The 22,456-nt window shown below is 46.4% G+C and overlaps 1 protein-coding gene across 1 annotated transcript in view; it reads left to right on the forward strand.

Annotated features, from left to right (window-relative positions):
* LOC139049279 (uncharacterized) overlaps window positions 1-22,456 on the forward strand; it is a 42,099-nt gene that overhangs the window by 12,619 nt on the left and 7,024 nt on the right. Inside the window, exons 3-4 of the mRNA XM_070524656.1 lie at window positions 4,754-4,904; window positions 6,487-6,603. Of these exons, the coding sequence (XP_070380757.1) occupies window positions 4,806-4,904; window positions 6,487-6,603 (216 nt within the window). The 5' untranslated portion in view covers window positions 4,754-4,805. The remainder of the gene's footprint in view (window positions 1-4,753; window positions 4,905-6,486; window positions 6,604-22,456) is intronic.

The raw sequence follows: 22,456 nt of genomic DNA on the forward strand, positions 1-22,456 counted from the left end.
CTGACGTATGTTTTACATAGACAACCTCAAAGAATACCACGCCACCCACTATGACGATCTCCCAAATAAGCTCCTTTATATCGCCTGTCTTGCTTTTGGAAAATGAAAAAAAACGTTGCTGTAATGCTTTTTCTCTCGCACAACCTGCCAGCCGACAGGCTCACACGCGTTCCAACGCGTCCACTTCAGAAGCTCCTCCCCGTTGTTGCAGACATAATTCTCTCGCTGCTTGACTATTCGCACGTGCCTTGTCCGCGCGAATGAAGAAAACATTTTATTCACAAGTATTAGGACATTTGGAAGGGGCCGCTAGTGCGGGCCTACGATGACCTCTTCGACGATGACCCGTGCCTGTCGAATCAGTGCCCACTGGACCTCGGAAGTACCGTCGCTCTGTAGTGCGGGTTGCAAGAACGATACGGGGAAGGAATGGGAAGCATGGAGGCGGTGCATCGTACCGTAGCGTCCAAGGTGCTGGGGAAAATGCCACATCCTGGACATGCGTAGGGTTAGCGCGTCTGCTATAGGATGTGCAGGAAGTGTAGATTTGGAAATGTGGGAGTCTGCAGTTGGCGAAGTGCGACCGCCTCTACTCGAGCGAAAGACGCCGGTCGACGTTGGTACAGCCGAATCTGGCATGTGTACTGAGGAGGGGGGAAGTGTTCTCTAAGTTGGCGGCCTCATTGCGCAGGGTTGCTCGAAGGCTGTGTCCTTAAGCGGCCACATGGGCGCATTCGCTATCCCGCGGTGAGGCATGGCTAGGCGTCCAAAGCAGGTGAATGTTGTGGGTGATGTGTACGGTCAATTCGGACGAACGTGAAAGAATGCAGTGCGTCGTTTTGGAATTCCACGACCTGTCAAGAAAGCCTTACAAGCCGCTTGCAAATCGGTGATTATGTAATACGTTAAACCCAGGAGGCTATAGATGTATTGCATTGCGAGGGTAAACGCCAGGATACTCACTCCCGAGACAGTAGCAGAAGGTGGAGAGATGACAGAGGCAGCGCTCACGCCCACGTGGGTGCCGTCGACCACTACCCTTGCTACCCTTGTGCCATACAAGCGGCTCCGTGCAGAGGATTCTGTTCTCTTCAAGTTCGCCAAGAGTGCGCGCAAGATATTTCACCCGTACCCTCCGCCGACCGACATTGTGCTCGCGATGCATGTTACGCGGTATGGGATGTACTCGAAGCAACCTAGGGATCCTAACCGGTACGGAGATCCCTTGCCTGTCTGGGGATGTAGGTGGAAGCGGGTGGCCTAGGCGAGTGAGGAGCTGTCTAGCCGTTGAAGTGAGGAGAAGACGTTGGCGCTGGCTGATCCATTGGGCCTCATGCTGTTCATCTAGGGTATTGTGCACCCCCAGCGGTAAAAGACGCTGTCTGGAGCTATACTGTAGAATGCCGATTGCGACTTGCGCGGCTTTGCGGATGAGCGTGTCTACGCGGTCACGCTGTAACCGCGTTAGCGGGTGGCGGGTTAGGTGATAGTTGAAGCGGCCAAGAATGGATGCGTGTACTTATAAGAACATGCCATTTTACTTAAGTCCCGGGCGAAGATTGTTAACGGGGCACAGCATTGCGATGACCTGCTCCGTCAGGCGCGAAAGCAGAGAGACCTACGGTGTGTACAGCCCTGCCATCGTCCTGAACGCAAAGTCCGAGGACGCGCGCTCTCCACACCGGTGGTACGGGTGTACCGTCGACGAGGACTGTCATGGGGTCCGGGGGAGGCTTGCCGCGTGCCCAGAAGGGGACGAGTTCGGACTTGTCGGGTGAGCAACTGAGGCCGCCCTTTCCGGCGTAGTCTGACACGATTTCGACCAGCTGTTGGAGCCGGTCTTGGATGGCTCCGTCGGAGCCGCGAACCGTCCACAGTTTTATATCGTCGGCATAAAGGGCATGGTGAAGATGCAGGACTTAGTCCAATTGTTTGGGGAGACCTGCCGTATCAAACTTAAAAAAGGGCTGGTGAGATCACCGATCCCTGGGGAGTGTCACATCCTGCTAGTTTGACGATACCCGAGTGGTGAGTACCAATTCCTATAGTTGCTGCGCGGTCGCGGAGGGAGGCTCGGACGTACTTGTATACGCGGATTCGCAGCGCCATTCACCGACGTTGTTTAGGATGAGGTCGCGTATTACATATATTTAGACAGGAGCACCCGAGCTAAAGCTTCATCTTAAGATAGGGCCACGTGACCGCGCCTAGCCCCCACATACGCAACTGCGGCGGGTACCACGCCTCCCCCCCCTCTATCCCCTACCCGCATTGCATTGCAACGTTGGGTTCCTTACCCGCGACGGAAGACGGCGCACTTCCTTCCTTCTCTCCTCCCATTCACGCGGGTGAGGTTGAGCCTCGACCGTCGGCTCCCCTCACATGCATTCACTCGCACAAACAGCGTAGGGGGCGTGGCGATCGTGTTACCGCCCTTGGACTTCATAAGGAATATCGCCGCGACGGCAGAAGTGCGCCTGGTATGTCCAAACAATTGCTATCGCAGTATCTTACTCGATGGTGATGCAATATTAAAAAGTATATTTACTCACACCTAATACAATAAGAGGTCAGTAATGCTCCATAGCCGAATGGCATCTCTAAATACCCTTTCCTCTACTGTGATCTTTTGGAACTATGATCTAACAGGAAAACTACTGCTCCTTCCGCAACGCAGCGTGCAATTAGTACGTTATGTCTACTGCTTATAAAATCAGGTTGTTGCATTTTCTCCTAATTTTACGTTTGATCATGCACAGTCGACGACATGAAGTATAAAAGACCATTCGAAATACTTTCCCATTTAGGAAAAGCAACTACTAGATTCGAGGCCCGAATCGAATAGGAGAATATTATGCTGGTTAATAGAAGGTTTCAAGTATTCGCGCACCATTACCAGCGACCATTGATGCAGCTCATATATTGAGTGAAACTGTCCAGGTATTTATTTTGCATCGAAGTTTGCCATTGTCGCATTTGCGCTTAAATTGCGCACAATTGATTTTGTCAATGCTAGTAATTCCTTTCATTCTTTTCTTTTTTTGCAATGTGGAGCTGCTGCTTGGAAATACGAGAAAGAAACTCATGGGAGCACGATAAGTAAAGTGAAGTGTAGTATTTTAATGTGGGGTGGCTGCAATGGCACACATACGCTTATATATTTCTTTTTTGCTTGTTTCCGCCTTAGCTTGTAGTCATCGATGTTTTTCGGTGCGTTATATAATAATGTGCAGAATGTAGTATAATATAGTAGCGAGACAATGATAAAAACGTGGTGTTAACTATGTTAGTATTTTCTAATCACATATTCCTGTTGCTCTGTGCTTGGCGTGACAGTCGTCATTCAGGCGCAAGAACACAAAGTAGTACACAGATTGCGAAGGTGCGGCCGGCCCATTATTTTCAAAACTTACTGCCTGTAAACTGTAAGCTAAACGGCTAGGAATCATGCTCGCGCCAGGACCACCCAGCCGGGCTCGCCCTCCTAGAATTAGCAAGAAACATCCTTCCTTTTTGGTGATTTTCCGGCTGCAGTTGAAAAATTTCTCTTTCATTCTGACAAACAACAACCTTCACCTTAGGAACTGCATGTGGGACTTTCTCTTATTGAAAGGAGAGGAGGAAAAGAATTCGTGCTTTTCCCTGAACATTTAACTGCCGACAAATACTTGTGTCCATCCAACACACAACGTGGAATATTTGTGAAGCAAAGTTCGGCTAAGGCACTTGATTAAACGGTTTAGATGTAATGGAAACTCGCACACTTTAGTTTCGTCGTATGCAAGAGTAACAGCATGGAATGACCGTTCATCGATCATGAATATAACAACTTTATTGCCAAGCATTCTTTATTTTTCTGCAATGCATTCATAAGTTCTGTCGAATTTCAAACTTCAAATCAGGGGAGTGTGAAGTGTGATACGTATGCGTAGCGACGTTCCTAGGGATGAAGTGATCTATCTTACTCGACAATTTCTCAGCAGCATTAGCGTACTGTGAGCCTGCTTGTGTTATTGTGACACTTACGCAAACCAGAGGAGTGGATAAGAGCTGCCAAATTCACCTGTGCGAACATACCGACTGCCAACGTTAAAGAAAGTAAACCAAGAGAACTAATCTTTGAAATATATCCACCATTATATTAACACCACAGCGTATCTAGACGTATCTGTGAGTGGCACTTCAAGTTCACATTTTATAGAGACATCGTAGTGGTACATGAACGTTCTTGAGAATTGGCCATGAAGAAGTGCACTCAATAAGACACCTACTCAGTGGATAAGTCAAAGATAATGGAATCAATAAAAAACCTCCTGAATAGAATTCAGCATAATGTTAACAGATTTGTGCGAATTAGAAATATCTGTCAGCCAACGTTACACGTTCCAGTTCTATTCAGGAATTTACTTCTTGTGTTGCGCTGTACAAGCGTGGCAAGTACGCGCACACAATGTGCATACAAGAAATATCCATCTAAACAATTTCGCGGGTCCTCATATACATCCGCCGAGATTGTGGTAGACCCCACATACAGCCCCGTCAAGTAAGTGAATGCAGGTAAAGTAAGCTTCGCAATAACATTTCACGCTTACCGTGTTCTGCTTGGTGCTGGCAATGGTGCACAGAAGATAGCGATCGCTGAAGAAATTCGGTTTAGAAATGTGCCCCTAAGCACACTCTAAATGGAATGTATATCATATGTGCGATGGTTTCCACCATGGCACACACGTTTTCGGAATTTTCCTTCACGCAGCTCACGCGATGCCAGCTGTCTGTTCCGCCGTCGATGTCCAGAACCTGCCAGAATGGAGACACGCACTGCTGCTGAGCAACGAGACGAGGTGCTGAGAAATAACCAGTGCTTGAGCAAAGTGCGAGAGAACGAGGAATTTTTGAATGCTACGGTATGAATCCATTTCTGTGCTTTACGTCCATTGATGAATGTAGTATAGCCATTATCAAATGAAATAGCAGCATGTGGCTATCGATACCCGCCGTGATTGCTCAGTGGCTTCGGTGTTGCGCTGCTGAGCACGAGGTCGTGGGATCGAAACCCGGCCACGGCGGCCGCATTTCGATGGGGGCGAAATGCGAAAACACCCGTGTACTTAGATTTAGGTGCGCGTTAAAGAACCCCAGGTGATCGAAATTTCCGGAGTCCTCCACTATGGCGTGCCTCATAATCAGAAAGTGGTTCTGGCACGTAAAACCCATAATTCATTATTAATTTATTATTATGTGGCTGTCGATGAGGCAAAAGGCCGCACCTTACACACCCATCATGTGCTTGTATGTCCAACTGACAAGCCATGGCAACGTGATGTTGCAGCAACACTGTGGGATGCGTTGATTTTCAGAACCTCTGGAATATGTCTTGATGACTTTCGCATTGAAATTGTGCTGCAAAATTTGTTGATTTTCACGGGAAAATTCGCTTGAAGCGAGTCAATACGCAGACCAGTGGCGCCAATATATGCTCATTGAGAAAGTTCACTTATTTTGCTAGTCTTCAATGGTAGTTAATTGAACTGATCAATTTCTCTCTATGGGTGAGTTGAGCAGAGAGCGGCTGATGACCTTGGTTACGGCGAGGGACGACGGCGCCACGAACGCAGGAACAGGCGCCAAATAGCTGCGATCTGAAATATTTGACGTCACGTTAAGAAACAGGACGACAGGTGCGTGGATTACAGAACAAATGAGATCGTCAATATTTTAGTTGACATTAAAAAAAAAATGGAGCTTCGGAGGCCACGTCATGAGTAGGGCAGATAACCACTGGACCATCAGCATAGTCGAGCATGGCAGAAAGTTAGCTGGGGTAATAAAATTTGCAAATTTGCCGGTACAAACAGGAATCAGCTAGCGTAAGACAGGTATATTTGAGCTTGCTCGGAGCGGCCTTCGTTCTGCGGTATACATAAATATAGGCCAACCATGATGATGAGGCTGATGGTATTGCCGTTTGCAAAAGCATGTTTGGCCTTAAAACCCAGATTTTGTTGAATGAGAGCTGATCGTCGCAGCTCGTTTTATATATGAAAAAGAAGCTCTGCGGGAATACCCAAGGTTGCTCTTCCCCATAATGAAGACAGTGAGGCATTCGAACATGGAAAGTTCAATAAATATGTCGTTTTCTCTACTTCGATATCCTGGTAATCTTTGCGGTTCTACCTCAAGTCCTAATACCATTATTAGGTATATTCCTTAAGAGTTCATAAAGAGACCATAACGTTGCATAAGGCCAATGTGATAGTAGGCTATAGACGTAGCGTCGATTATCTCCTTTTGATTTTATGGATAACCCTAGCATACTGCATTGTATTCAATTTAAGGGGAAAACTAAAGGGCTTATAGCCGCTTTAAAAAAAGAATGACCAGTTTGCAAAGTTATTTCGCTAGGTACCTTGGATAGTGTGTTCTGAAAGGGTCACCATGTTTAAACAGGGTTCAGCTTGATAAATGAAAACTTTGTTTTTCACGCAGGTGATTTCCTCATGCACATTGAGTTGCTACGTAATCTTGCTGGAAACGAAAGAGGTGGCATCGTTCGATAGAAGTGCTCCCGACGGGATGCGCTGCGACGAAAATGGAGAATGTAAGGTAATTTTTCTGCATATATGAGTAATAATTAAACAGCCCATTCAGCGAAAGAGCCGTCGTCTGTAGCAGTGAGAAGGCCCCTAAATTCCCATTGGCTGCGAAGCCATTCCACGTGAGTTCCTCCACGGTGCAAGCACGGCGACGCGACGCCATGGGGAAAGACGCGTTATCGTCGGTGAGGTAGTCGCGTGATGCACATGCACGGATGCTGTCGTCTCACTCTAAGAAACCAGTACGCGGTCCGCTTCTCTCTCTCTCTTTCTCACCCCCATTGAGCTCATATGCTGCTTGCGCCAGCCCGCCTTGGTGGTCGTTGCTGCCACCCCGGTCTCCTGTCGCGCAGGACGTCGGCGGCTTGCGGCGCTGACACCGCAGGCTGCGAATGCTTCTTGCCTCGGGCAGCATGTACTGCTGTGGTACATTACACGTTGCACAAAACTCCAAGGAACGCTTAGCGCCGTTCGATTTGACATAATTATTTTTGCATTCACAACTGAAGAAAAGTGCTTAAGTGTCCCCGTATTTTTATGTGGGTTGTTGAATTAAAAAGTATCCTTAAGGATACCGTTTCAAAATTTATTTTATTATTGGAAACGTATAGCACAAGCACTTTCCACTGTATTATTCACTATTATTCCATTTTCTCCTGTGACTATTCCTTCTACTTCAATTCTGTACGTCGTTGCACGGTGCTCACACCGGAATAAATTGAGTTGTTATCTTTGAACATACAATTGGGATTACGAGTATCCTCATATTTGAATTATATTCTTGTGATTTTCACACCTGCATTGAATAGCATTGCGAAGTGCGTTCATACCAAGAATTTTTTTTTTCCAGGAATGCCAAGGAGGCATGTGTACATTTATCGTTTGAAACGTTTCTCGGAGTTTTAGAATCCTTCAGATATGTGTTCGATTTTTCAATGATTCAGATGAAATATACATTGATGTTGATAATTTTTCTTGGGTTATTTTCTCATCTGCGCTTGCAAGTTTCTATGTTTGATGTCTCTTTCATGGCAGCATTGGTACATCATTCATATTGCTTAAATTTTTCCAAAGCACGCTTAATACATCATAAAACACAATGCTCGAAAAATATTAGGAATGTTACCTGTAAACCCCATGCACAGGGGCTTACAGGTAACATGGCCATGCCCTGTACATTTATTTGCACATTAATGCCCACATATTTGTATTATTGTACGTTTATTTGCACATCAATGCCCACATATTTGTATTATTGTACATTTATTTGTACATTAATGCCCACATAACAGGGCAATGCTTCGCGTAAAATGTAATTGCTAATCCATCGCAGTGTGGGCCGCTTTTTAAAGAACCTCTCGCCAACTTGAGTCCCCGAGTATGTGCCACTGAGCGTGTGGCAAGCGAGGGAACAATTCTCAGCATTTGCACGCGCCGGCGCGCCACGCTTCTCGTCTCGGAGGCCACGCACGGACCTCTCGGCCCTGTCACTAGATGGCGCAGCGTGTCCAGAAGGAAGTGGCGAGAGGCCGATTGACGTGTGACGCGTTTCTCAGCGTTTGCGCGCACCGCAGCGCCGTACATCTCGGAAGCTACGCGCAAGAGGCGCTAGGTGGCGCCACGAGTTCATATGGAAGCGCGAAATAGGAGTCTCGCTGCAGTACGGCTCATCCTACAGAACCCGTTTCGACAGAGGCAATACGTTGTGTTGCTCAATTGATTTATGTCTAAGGCACTACCGTTGACAGTCATCGTGTGATGGGCTCTGCCGCCATTTTTGTGACTGAACAGCGGCACATACGAAGTGCACGTACTCAGTAACTCAAGTTGGCGTGAAACAGATTCACTAAATAGTGGCACCGACCAAGCGTCACATGCCCAGTGACCAAAGTGCGTAGAATGGTTGGTTTCGATCCCAGTTCCCCAAACAAAGCCGCCCGATTAACCATTAGACCATGCTCGCCCTACCCAGCAGGGTTCGGCGGTACCGAAAGTACTGCGCCTCAAATACTATCTCAAGATACTGTATATGTATCTTGTATCTGTATCATGATAAGTTTGGGAAGACATCTCTCAGTATATGTATTTTCGATGGACCCTATTAAGTACTGCATACCTCAAGGTAGAAGATTCACCAACCGAAAAAATCCACGAATATACCCAGATCCACTGAGGCTAGCAAATGATGATAGTTGCAGCTCATATTCTTGTTTCTAAAAGCGAAACACGAATTGGAAAATTCGGAGGTGTGTGGTGAGTTTTATAAATTAAGAAATTATCACTAGTTTATTCCTCACTATTTTCCTTAGGAGAAGGTTGCAAATGCAGAATTAAAATCGGCAAGGTACCACGGACACCCTCTCTTGAGAACTTTGCGTTCAGTAACCACACAGATTGTCGAATATATATATGAAACACTAAAGGTGTCTTCCATCGCAAAATACAAGGGTACTTTAACATTACAAATCTCTTTTTTTATTTTATGATTAAAGACCGACTTTTCCTGATCTTAACAGAAATAGGAATTTGTCACCAATGCCGGGAAGTAAATGACAGTTGTTTGTCTCTTTACTCAAGCAAAACATCGGACCACGCGCACTAAAGCTGCTGTCAATAAGTGTGTTCCTCTTTAATTGAAGTTTTCGTAAAAATTCAGTAGGGATGTAACGTGACGTCAGTGTAGGGATGTAGATCTCACATGCGTGAACCGATTTTCTACATTTCCAAAAAAGCTAAAGCCGCTCTCCGAGTGATCGATGCCACTTAAAACGTGGCTATATTGCTTAAATGCGTCGCGTAGTGGCAGCAGTTTTGTCGCATTTTATATGTTCTGGGTTGCGCGTTTGTATGTACTTGCACAATAGGTTACAACCACATCCCAGAATATTAATCTTTCGCTCATTATGGCCACTGCCATCGAAAGAAGAGTAAAAGTTGCTCACTTTGGGGAAATAAACTACGCAAATATCATTTTTGATGACTGGGAGGCCTCTGGCAGAAAATGCTAGTCGAAGTATAGAAAGCTATTCAACACGAAGACAAAAGTCTGTAGTATTAACCTTACGGTACGTTATCTGGGTTCCCTTTCACAGAAGACATTTCTTTTCCTTCTGCACAGTTTCGAGAAGTGCGGACGGAACATGCACCGTTACATGCACTGCTGCTCTAGGCTAACTGTTGCATATGCTGCGTTTTGCACAGTGCAGAAACGTGTAGTCTGGAACCAGCGACGCATTTCACGACAAATTCTTTGCGCATAGCATACACTTCACGAGCGCACAAACAGTCTCAGCTAAAAAGTGGCACGTATACGCTCCGTAATGGAATTCAAAGCCGCAGAAGCACTCCGTTGTTGCTAGCGTAACGTTTTGTTGGACTTATTCCAACCACCACGGCTTATACGGCCATCGTCGCACCGTACACTCGAGCGTGCTTTTCGAAGTCACGTGACACACGCATAAAAATCTTGCTAGTATATGTTGCGGCACCTGCAACAAACTGGTTAGAAGTTGGCCACCAGGAACGATTTGAATGCCACGAGTCGGAAGAACGTGGACTCTGCTATCACAATTAACGAGCAGAATGCGTACATGATAACGCGGAGTCCGCTTATGCTATGGCGTCTCTCTAGCATGATTTCAGCCGCAATTTACCCTTCTAAACCGCAAGGTTCCTTCACCTTTCCCGCTGCATGTCTAAAACCACAAGGCTTAATTCGCACGGACAACTACAGTACGTCCTTATATGCCTCTCGTTGAATACTTTGACGTTGCTATAAGTAGCGACAAATGTTCGTATAATACTAGGACTCACATGAATGAAAACAAGCACGCGTGAACCAACACACAAAGAATGACATTCTTGCGCCTCTTCAAATTCACTTCCGGTCTAGACATAACTTCCAATGACTCTTTGCTTTGCCAAAAAGCCTTTTTGTTGAGGCACTCAGGGAAGAGGTCCGACATAAATACGAATGCAAGAGTACTAAGCAAAGGTAAGATATAACTGAAGCTATAAAAAGAAGGCTTTCAGGGAACGTGAAAAGAAAGAGAGACACAAGAGTGAAAGCGGTCGGTCCGAGACACTTGCTACAAGGACTCGCGCTCAAGGAATCAAAAAATAAAGACATGTAGAAAAGAAGAAAGAGGTCACGAAATAAATCCACGTCTATAATTTAGCACTACAGCATAGAAGAAAGCAGCATTTGCTTGCATCTATGATGTGTCGCAGTGTGTGTATTTGTTTGTAGCTACAAGTCGTGATGCGAGCCAAGAGACAAAGGCTCGCAATCTCGAGACAACCACCCGCGTAGCCCAAACGACGTCGTTGACGAACGGAGTATGCGAGTCTAGTCACTGAGTCGATGCGGAAATGCAACTCCCAGAGTTCTTGTAGCTAGAGATACTTCTCGCAACGCAAAAAAAAAAATCAATGTGACCAAACATCAACAACAGAGCACGGAAACTAGCATACAAAAAATAAACTAAACAAACATGGTAACCAAGCTCGCAAACAACTACGCAGCCTATGCAGGGTTAACACATTACCATACCAGTGTTCGCGACCAGGCAATGTTGCTCTGGGTCTGGCCTCTGAAGACATCGCCGACGGGTTCAGTGTCCTCTCTTCTCAACGAAGCAAACGGGTTCTCCGAAAAACAGGCCATCATGCACCCAATTTTCTTTATTATTTATTGTGAACATTATCTGTGTGCGTCTGCAGTGCCTAAAAAGTTAGCTGTTTCTGCATTTTCTTCGAGATTTCATTTATCTCCTTAATAACAACAAAACATTTAACAAGAAACTACACACAGAAGACACGTGTAAGATATGCAAACAGGACACAATCTGCACTCAAACGCATGCTATGGGGATATAAGGCCCAACGCACAAATGAGTTAAACTGCGGGACCCAATCGCTGAGGTGGGCCGCTGCTCTGCGCAGCTCCGACTTCGGCGACCAACTCTGGGCCGTCCAGCAGGCCAGCCAGGCGGCGCTGAGTCAAGACCTCGACGTCCCGTTGTGGGAGACCTCAACCCGGGTCGCCAGAAACCTGCCGGACAATTCAAGAAAATTATTACCGACTAGATAAATGTATTACGCAGAAGCCATGCCTGAGGCAAACTTTGTAGGGTGAAGCATTTTGCGGGTATTTATCTAGCCGGGATCGCATTCAGTCCTGCAAGGCGAACTTGCGTGGACGGAAGTGTTCCGTTATCGCTATCAGTTGTGTGTGTGATAAAGCAGCAAGATAACGACGATGACGATGATTGTGCAACGGCGACGCGAGTATTTCCACTATGGCCATTATACGCGAGGTTACGACGTGGCGATTGCACGTACAGAGATATTGGATATGCGTAAGCGAGACAAAGCCCAGATCACGACGTCATATACGATTAAGCGTTTTAAAGTGTTAATGCTATCGTGAGCAATATGAGTGGAAACACGCGAACGTGTGGCAAATGTTCTCGAACCTGACGTGGGGCGATTCGCAGCGGCCGCTGTCGGAAACAAAGTGGAAAGGGCGCCGTGGTTCGGCTAACAGTTCTCCCTCCCGCATCGTTAGCGCTGCTCCTAAACGGAAGCTGATTGGGCGTTACCAGTTGCTAGCGATAATATGGGTTCATATCAGCGCGCGCAGCAATATCTAGTGACCCATCATGCTATGTAACTACTCAGGGATCGGCTGCCACGTAGCCTGCTGTGATAGACCGGATTTGCTTATATCTTGGTGGTGTTGGCTGATCATTGATATGCCTGTTTTTTTTTTTTTCATGTAATGTGCTTATAAAGTAGACCACAGCTGTCCGCGCATCTTTGTTTAAATGCCTAAAGATGGAGAGAGTGCCTTTAAATTAAAAATTAAATTATGGGATTTAGGCGCCATAACCACTTTCTGTTTATGAGGCACGCCGCAGTGGGGGACTCCGGAAATTTCGACCACCTCGGGTTCTTTAACGTGCACCTAAATCTAAGTACACGGGTGTTTTCGCATTTCGCCCCCATCGAAATGCGGCCGCCGTGGAGAGTGGCTTTGCGTAAGCGGGAAAACGCCGTCGAATTGTCAAAGAATGGTTACACGCCGCGAAACATTGCTGCCTTGACAGGCTGCCAGTTGAAGACTGTATACAGGATAGTCCAAGCATGCCGATATGATGGACAGATTAAGGGTGCGCCGCACAGGAGGTGACCCCGCGCCACGTCGATGGAACAAGACCCACATATTGTTGCTCCCGCCATTGAGAAGCGAGTACAAAGTGCGAAGGACGTGCGGAGTACTCTCGACCTGGCAAATGTAAGTGACAGCACGATACGGCGAAGGTTCAGGGAAACCGCACTCCGAAGTCGCATCGCCGCTCAGAACCGCCTTCTCAGAGCTACCAAGAAAACTGCTCGCCTGACGTTCGCTGTCGATCACCGCAGCTGGAGGGTGGCGGATTGGAAATATGTCATCCTCTCCGATGAATCTACTTTCTCGAGCATCTGGGACCAGCAGAGAAGAGTGTGGTGGATGGCGAACACAAGCTTTTGTTCGCAGAACATGAAGGAGGTGTTTGCAAGTGTTCGCACGTCAGTAAACGCGTGTGCACCTATATGGCGTGACGGCCTAAGTTGCCTCGTAAGAACCTCTTCAAGAATTACGAGTGCTGCGTATTGCACGTTGTGGGAACCGGAGATGATCACACATGCACTGAATGGTCCGCACCCGGATGGGTACTATCTAACCCAACAGGACTTGTATCCTGTTCATGCAGCAAAGTTTGTGATACGTCTTTTAGATGAACGAGGGTAATGCGACTTGAGTAGTGTGTGAAGGGCGCAGACATGAACATATTACAGCATGTTTGTGCATGTATGAAGGCTAACGTTTCCACGCTCTCCTTGGACATGGCGACCGCTGATGGAGTGTGGGAAGCTATACAACAAGAGTAGAAACGTCTTCAAGGGGACACAGCCTCCGTCGAGGCTCCTTACTGGTCTCTGCCAGAAAGAATGGAGGCCTTCATTGAAGCCGGCGGGGCCATGAATCATTACTAGCCCAGCAAACGCGCAAGGACAAGCTAATGGTGATGTAAATAGAGCACTTCTTTTCACGTGCATTCAAAGTCCGTTCCCAAGTAGCAAGCGCCCAATAAAAACTCTTTCACCGACTGCGTCGTGCAAATTCTCTCCGTCCACAAGAGCCAGGATATAGCAACATTGGTGCAAAAAAACAATACTGTTTTTTGCGGCTCGAGAACGATATTACAAACACTAGAGTATCAAGTCGGTATCACTTCCAGACGTTCCGGGCGTGTCATAGAGAGAAGGAGAGAGAGAGATAGCGGTATTTTGCGTAGATATATAAGCAGCACAATGCCAAGCTCTACATGCTATAACCGCCTTATCGTTGCTAGTGGCCGGTGATATGCAATCAGCTGGCGTTCCGTAGCAACGTTAGCGAGACGGGAGTGTGAGCAGTTAGCGGAAGAGCACCCCCTTTCCCCTCTGTTTTCGACGACGCCATCCACGCATCGCACTAGCTCGGTTTCGAGACCATTTGCCACGCGTTCGGGTGTTCCCTCTCATAATTCTCACGATAGTAGTACCTATGTCTACGCCCTATCGAATGCACCTAAATGACGAGAACGTTTGTGCACCGGCGAAAAACTTAACTATGTTGAATTTAGGCCCATTATGAACGCTGTGCAAGGACGCCCAATTTACCAGTAGCGTTAAGACTGGAGAATGTTGACCGATACCAGTATTTGGTGCGATGTCTCAATGGTCGAGCTGTCAGGAGCGAAGAAAGCGACAGACTGGCACGAGACACGCCCGCCAGACTTCTCGATGACCTGGTTGGGTTTCGAGCGAGCGAACTAATCGTACAAAAAATAGCGCCTAGTTCAGGGAACTCATCGCAGTTGGAGCTCCATCGACTGTCTCGTTCTTAGATCATGTTTTGCCATTGCTGTCGTACTTGGTAGGGCGGTGGGTTGGCCTTGAGCTTTTTCTTGCCTTCTTTCCCAGCCGTTTTCTGTCCTTCTCCGCAAGTCTTGCACGTGGGGTGCCAGTCATGGTTCGGGGGTTGGTTTGTTTTGCCACATTTGTAGCAGAAATTTGGGGTTGGTCTTGGGCAAACGTCTTGACGATGTCTGAGGTTGCCACAGGTTTGGCAATACTGAACTGATTTGCGGTAGGGCTTGCATCGGTAGTCACCGCTCTGATAAATAATGCTGCAGGGGACGTGTGGGCCCTCAAAATAGATGACCGCAGCCGTGGACTGTCCGAGCATGCGGGCGTTGAGGAATGTATAGCGTGCTGACACTCGAATTCCATCCATTGTCCGTCGTGCAAGTCCCAGGCGTGATACCGTAGATAACACCTTTGCTGACATCTTCGGGTAGACGCAAGTTGGCTTTTACGTTGTAAGTGTCGCCTCCAAGCTGTATCTTAGTTACCTTGGCTAAGTTTTGAGCGTAGTTCTTGTTTGCTGTACTTGCAATGATGAGGTTTTCTTCTTTTTGCATCTGTACTCGCACGTTGTCGTGGAATTCTTTTTGCAATATTCCGCTGGATCTTCCGACTGCGTGAGTGACGGCGACGAGTCACCATTTCGCGAGTTCAAGGCCAGCTTGTGGGCGGTAGACAATCTTGATGACGTCCAAAGGTAGCGCTGGCATTCTGGATTTGCGCGTCGGCGGCGGCATCGCTGGCTGTTGTGTGGACTGGGTCACTGCGGGGGCTTTGATGCGCGGGATTTCCTTCTTGCCTTTCCTTTCCCATGTCAGCCATTGGTCGTTGAGGTCTATAGTTCTGCCGCTGTTTTTATCGTAGGTCCAAGATTGCGCGACGTCGGCTTCTTCCGCTTAGTCTGTATGCATTGCGCTTGTTTCTTCTTGTTGTTCGCTTGACGTCGCGTTCGTCACGGTTGTTTCTTTGCTCATGTCAAAGTCTGCTTGTCAGCCGCAGCGCCAGCGAGCGCCGAGCCTCTTCTTCGGCTAACAGTGCACGTGCAACGCATGTGCGGCAGTGAGTGCTGTCGGCCTCCTTCCACGCCCACCGTGTGCCTGTTGTACGTGCGACGGCGGTTCTCCCCGGCGGGCCGGTGGGGTCTCGCGCGGCGTTAGGCTTAGCAAGGCGCGGGATGGTCGGTGAAGATGAAGCTCGAAATCTTGACCAAAACGCACTCATTTTTAAAGTGGGTGGTATCCGCTGGTTTCTTGGAGCTTGCCGATTCTATCGGTGCAAAATGAAAGGGGTGAGTGGCCTTTCTGTAGAAGTGAGCGCAAGACGCAGGAGCCCATGTGAGGCACGTCAGTACTCATATAATTAGACGTCTGAATTTCTACTCGAGCCATATAAATATGCGTGCGTGTTATACACCTTAAAGTTCATCTAAATGAATACAGCGTCTTGTATAATGACGTAGCTGCAAGATCTGTATTTAGAGCAAGTGGCTTTGACGCTATAGGTTCGTGAAGTGCGTCAAGAGAGGTGGAGAAAAGGTGAGCTTTTGCGTCGGCATAGCTTTGGCGTCATCAGGTAACTGCGCGAAATTCACCGATCTTACCGCGTTTCTCTGCCTGCGACAGCGAAGATATTGAAATCACATGACATTTCAAAGAGGGAAAACCGAAGGTTCATAAAATATATATATATATATATATATATATATATATATATATATATATATATAAATATATATATATATATATATATATATGTGTATATATATATATATATATATATATATATATATATATATATATATATATATATATATATATATATATATATATATATATATATATAAAAGAAGGTGCCGCAATTCTGATATAGTCATGTAATGCGTAAGCATTCTTTGGCTCGGATGTGATTTCCTTTTTGTTTTGTTTTGCTTACTCGCTTCTCCTAGCTTACGGCCTTTACGGTGGCGAAGACTGCTTGAGCTTTAGTAGAGAACTGTCAGGTGTTCGCGTGGCGTCTGAGCACTTCAATGGAATAGTACCAATTGAGCAGGAACGCCGGCCACGAGCGTGCCCAAAGCCACCTAGAAAAAAATGTAAGGCCTCCGCACGCCGGTGTGACGTCACGCTAGTCGGATGGGCCGGACAGTCGACGCCGTCGGCGTCTCCGCGCCTAGGTTCGTTGCGCTTGCAGTGTGTCTCTTTGCGCGTCGCGGATACTATGGCATGAGAAAATTAGTACTATCCTTAAAGTGACAGCAACCTATAAATTCAGATGCTTCGTTTCCAAAGCAAGACACGTATAGCTGACGCAAAAAATAACGGGGAGCCGCTGGTTCACCGCAGTCAACACCACCATAAAAAGCAGCATTCTTTCATACCTTCCTTAGATTACTTGATTGGCAACATTTTTGTTTTTTGCGTGTATCGCAACACGACCTGCCTTATTGTGCTTGTGATGTTTGGTCGGGACTAAGACAAGCAAACTGCATGCTGCTTAGTCACTCAACTTTAGACGGAACGAAAGAAAGAGAAAACTGCATATTGAAGACACAGAATATACTTTATTCACAAATGATAAGAACTGCATTCAGAAACAAACATGTTAAATCTTCCATATACAATTATCATTCTCACTCTTGCATTGCGTAAAACAGTCCTCGCTAGACACCCGAATATCGAGGTTAATTTTATTGTGAAAATTTTATCATTATAGGGTCACGCACAACTAATTCTCAAATAAATAAGCTTCCGTCTTTGTTGTATCATTTCTTGTGGTTATTTTATTTCCACCCGCCTTGTTTGCAGGCCTTATTGGTCTTCATAAAATACCGAGATAATGGTGAAAAGTAAGCAAAAAACGAGAGGCCTACTCTCAGTCCTACAGGAAAATATGCAATTAATGGATTGCGGTAGCATGGAGAGCTCGAATCATAAACAGGCAGCACAATGCACTCAAATAACATTTGAATTGGCCAAAATGCAGGGTTTAAATGTTGATAATGTAGGCAAAGAACTCCTAGCTACGCCACAGATATCTTTTTACAAGGGTTCTGTCAACACAAACATACGTAGATGTTCAACAAAACAGAGCTTCATGAATAAAAAATAAATAATGAGAAACATCTCAGGCCTTCAAGGTCTGCAATTTTCGGTCGTTCTTGGCGTTGCGTAATTTGTCGTTTTCTGTGCGGCACAAGTTGTTCAGCAGTGTATTTGCTGCAGCACTTACAACATGCCCCTTTACCTCCTGTGTAGGATGACCGAAATCACACACATCGGCATCCTCAAAGTCATGAAGGGTAGCGAACACAAGGCCGACAAGAGTATATTTCTGCCTAGGAAGGCTGAAAAATCGTACGGCATATTCTGGTGTCCTGAGCTTGTCCAATATAATTTGAGTGAAGAGTACAGCATTAACTACAACTGCTCGCGGGAACTTCAGTCCTCCCCTTGTCATCTTCGTGATAAATGCATTCTCAGGGTCATCTAGATCGACGTCTTGCATCACAAGGCTTTCACTGCAAGATGCGCATGTCAGCTTTTTTAGAGCTGCATGGGCACAATAGCCGGCAACATAGGTTAGTGCCGGTAGCCTTGACGTTTTTTTCTCAATGTCGGAGTCGGTCACAGTGACTTGAAACTGGCCGTTTCCTGAATGTGCACTTGTCTCCAACGTGTTCGCGTTCGGTGGCAGTAGAATGTCCAAATCTGGCAGGTCCAGAACCTTCTGCAAACGCAATTTGTTTTCAGATTCATATATCTGCCTTATAGACACGTGGTAATTGGCACGACACAATGGCCGGTACTTTCCAAAGCGATCCTCTAAGCTATCAGTTTGAAAATTGCCCAAAAGAACATACTCGAAATGAAGCTCTTTGAGACAGTATATGGCAAGTTCGTGCAAGGCATGGGTAGTGTGGCTGAAAGCTATGTGCGTTTCACGTGTCAAGCGGCCATTGTCATGTTCGAGGCTTCTCCAGTAATGAAGCCATTGAACTATTCTCTCTATGAATTCTAGTTGAGGACATGACGATGAAACTATTGGACCTTGCAATTGATCTCGCAACCACTGTCTTTTTCTTGGCGTCTTGACGTTAACAATGTTCCACCAAGTCAAAATGGTGTCGACATATTGAGAGGTTTCCTTTGCATGCTGGAACGTTGCAACACTGAGAGCAGCAACAGTAGATGAGTTAAAAATCTTTAGGGCCAGTTTAACATTCTGCCGTTCCATGTTTGAGGGGTTCAGTGCCTTGAAAGTGAGCGTTGGTGCTAGCTTCAAGAGCTCATGCTTTTCAGCTTGGTGCAGCTGGCATAATACCTTGAAAAATGCTGTACTTATCTTTGGTTCAGCCTCATCACTGTTCGGTTCATGAAAGTACATGCATTTGCCAATGTTTCTTTGATTCCGCCAGTTATTTCTTATACACTTTAGTATGTGAACTGGGTCCACCACAAAAAACAGGGGTCGTGATGGGTCAGCAGGATGCTGGTAAACAATGCTGACACTTGCCGGCTTAGCGAAGTAAGACATGGCTTTTCTATTTATGGAGTTATTGTCCGAGATCACTGCGATTATTCTAAAACCAGATGCCTCTAGATCAGGAACAATCTTCCGAAGGAAGTCGTGCAGTGCCTTAGCATCGATTTGTGCCACAGGAAGGATGTGTACAACATCCTTGTTTGAAGAAAGCAGGCTCTGTATCATAAATACGTGGGCAGTTTTTGCTGCAGTCGATGAATTTACCGCAGCACCAGTAACCAACCCAGCCTTGTAATCAAAAAATGATTGAAGGTGAATCTCATCAATCATTAACGTTACAGTCTTTTCATGCTCTTTATATGTGCTTACAATACGCTTTGCATAGGAAAGAAAGCTACATTCTTGCTGCTCCATTTCAGGGCGTACATCGTACGATGAACACAGTCTTCTGATCGTATCAGGATGCGGCATCTTAAGCTTCATCGAACTTCTCAGGAATCTATATGCATGAGGTGAAATTGTGAACAAAAGGCTAGCAAAAACCAATAAATCGGGGGGATATCGGCCAGCATCATTCAAAACAAGATCAACTTGACTCTTCAAGAATTTAAGCACTTCAAAATGCCATTCTTGCAACTCGCATGCGAAATGTTTTCCACTTACTTCCTCTAGCAATGTCGAAACCAATGTCGGTAGATTACGGGCCTTTTCAGAACGCTCAGTGCTGATATCCGTACGTGTCTGTTCGATCATGTGTAACACACTTTTCAAATCTCTCAAGTCGCACAGCTTTTCAGGAACTAAAACATCACCACACTTCCTCACACCCGTTTCACCAAAAAATACTTCGACGCGCAGGTCTGTGGACACGATCACCGAAGTACACACTGCAGGAGCAGATTGAAGTAACAAGTCCAAAAAGAAAACCTTGGAGCCCTTGTTCAAAACTGTCCAGAAGTCCGAACACTGAAAGCTTGGCAAGGCCTTCAGCAAGTCCGCAAAGCTACCAAACAGATTTTTGGCGTCCTCTTCTGCTTGGGTTTGCTGAGAAAGCATTATTGCTTTTTGCAAATATGTGGCTTCCAAGCGCGCTCTTTTGGCAGCCGGCGCTTCTCGAACGCCCACTTGCGGACGCGATAAATAGGCAGGGCAATTGGGAAACAAGCTCGGAAGTGCAGTTTTCTTCAGACGAATGTTTTTCATGGCAACTTCGACCACTTTTCCTGTCTTGACATCCGTGTAAGATGTCGTCTTCAAGTAATCCGATGGCAAGAAATGCTTTTCACAGAGCTGAAAAAAAAACAAGCCGTTACAGGTTTGAAACTCGACGAAAAAGTTGAATTTACAAGCGCGTCGACAGGTGCAGAGACCCATCTATTGTGCACGCGTGCACGAATGCATTGCGCACTATGCTGACGAAACCTATTCGTCTGGAAACCCAGAATAACAATAGAGAGAAGAAATACTTACCACTGTGTACTTCGTTGGCGAGAAGTCCTTCCGAGGAACTGCTCTCGTCCGTGCTTCCCGAGTGGCTCGGTCAGATGGGAACTTGTGCACTCGGACACTTGGTCCTCCGTCATAATTGGACTTGCAGTTTGGTGCGCAACAACAGCCAGGCATCGTTGCGCTTCCATGTACGACGAACCACGCACAATCGAAGAAAAGCAATCGCGTTTACGGTGCAGCATGCCCCACCAAAGCCGCCAAGCAAATGCTCCACGCGTTGCCGCTCTAGCGTTGCAGCCACGGAGAAAATTTGTTTTCAGAACGCGCGCCGCGTTCTAGAAACGCAGCGCTCCCCCATCCACCGCTACCATCCGACTCTCGTGACGTATTGACAGGGGAGAGGAGGTGATGCGGAGGCCTTACATTTTTTCTAGGTGGCTTTGGCGTGCCTCGACGGAGCCGAGCGATCGAAAGAGAGCACCAGCTGCCATAGTTGCGCGTGAGGCATTGCGTGAGGGAAGAGGGCACCGCCGCGAACGCCATGTCGCCGTCGCTGTCGCTCTCGCAAGCCTGCGCTCAGCGCGCGTTTCTTGTAAGCTCTCGCCTGCGTGTCGACTGCACCTCGGGGAGGCGCAATGAAAACGTGCGGAGTGTCTCAACGCTCTCGACCGCCCACGAGGTGTCCATAAGTCGAAGGACGCTCAGTGGCGTTCAGTTGGACGTTGGACCGCTCCAATGTCTCAAGTTGGCGCACACCCGTATTTCATGTTCGCCCACCCCCAAGCTTTAGTTGGCCCATCCCCACATTTCAGCTTCGCCCACTCCCCAGTTTAACTTGGCGCACATACTGAGCTCAACTTGGCCTACCCTCAAATTTCATTTGGCCCTTCCCCAAATTTCAGTTGGCCAACTCCAAAGTTTTATGTTGGCCCACCCGCTAATTTAGGTTGGCCTGCGCACAAATTTTAAGTGGTCCCATTTGCAAATTTTAAGTTCACACAACCCCAAGTTTCCAGTTGAGCCACCCCCAAATTTCAGTTGCCCCACTCCTACTACATACAATATTCCTCATACATCTTCTAAGGAGCCGTATTTATCTCCATGGGCATTCCCTTTTTATTTAATTTTTGGCTTTCAATGGTTCCTAACACCTCAAAGTCACGAATCATCTACATTTGCACCATCATAACAATTTGATATCTTAACTTTCCAGATTACATATTTTTCTGCAGATTCAACGCATTATAACTTTAGCGTGACTGGGCTGAGGAGCTCACCAAGAAACGCTTACGTATTTTAAGGACCATAATAAAACCGCAAATCCATACCATTATTTCATCGCACGGCAAATATGACGTCCTTAACGTCCTGCCATGACATCAAATCAAATCAAAATTTTTATTTCATCTCTCAACAAAGAGAGAAACGGGGTGGCGGGAAAAAGCTGCATTACTGTAGCTTGACTAAGGCCGGCCCCTCTGGGTACAATTCGACAGTGTGCAGCAGTAATATAGGTACATAACATAAGTCCAGGCATTTTACACGAAATGCGAAGCAAAAGAAAAGGAACGCATGGACGTGAGGGCCATACATTCTTTTTTATTTTTTTGTGTGCAGAAAAAAAATGAAGAAAAGAGAGGTACATACGAACAATTTCAGAAAATAGGCTGTGACAATGCAGCTAAAAATAAAATAAAAACAATATCGAATACATCAGACGCATCAAACTCGATATATATAGAGGACATACGCTTATGCGCGTACATACATATATACATACACACATAGGTAGGAATACACATGCTCATGCATACTATGTATACAATAATCAAATACAAGTAAAGGAATCACACAGTGAGATTTTGGCAAAGGAAATAAGTGAAAAAAGAACGAGGAGGCATAGGATCCGGGTTTAATCCACTTGTAGCTAAGATGTTTAGTAGATCAGCAGTGTGGTAGGGTACAGATTGCTGTCC

This window comes from Dermacentor albipictus, chromosome 8 (assembly GCF_038994185.2).
Source record: "Dermacentor albipictus isolate Rhodes 1998 colony chromosome 8, USDA_Dalb.pri_finalv2, whole genome shotgun sequence".
Lineage (NCBI taxonomy): Eukaryota > Metazoa > Arthropoda > Arachnida > Ixodida > Ixodidae > Dermacentor > Dermacentor albipictus.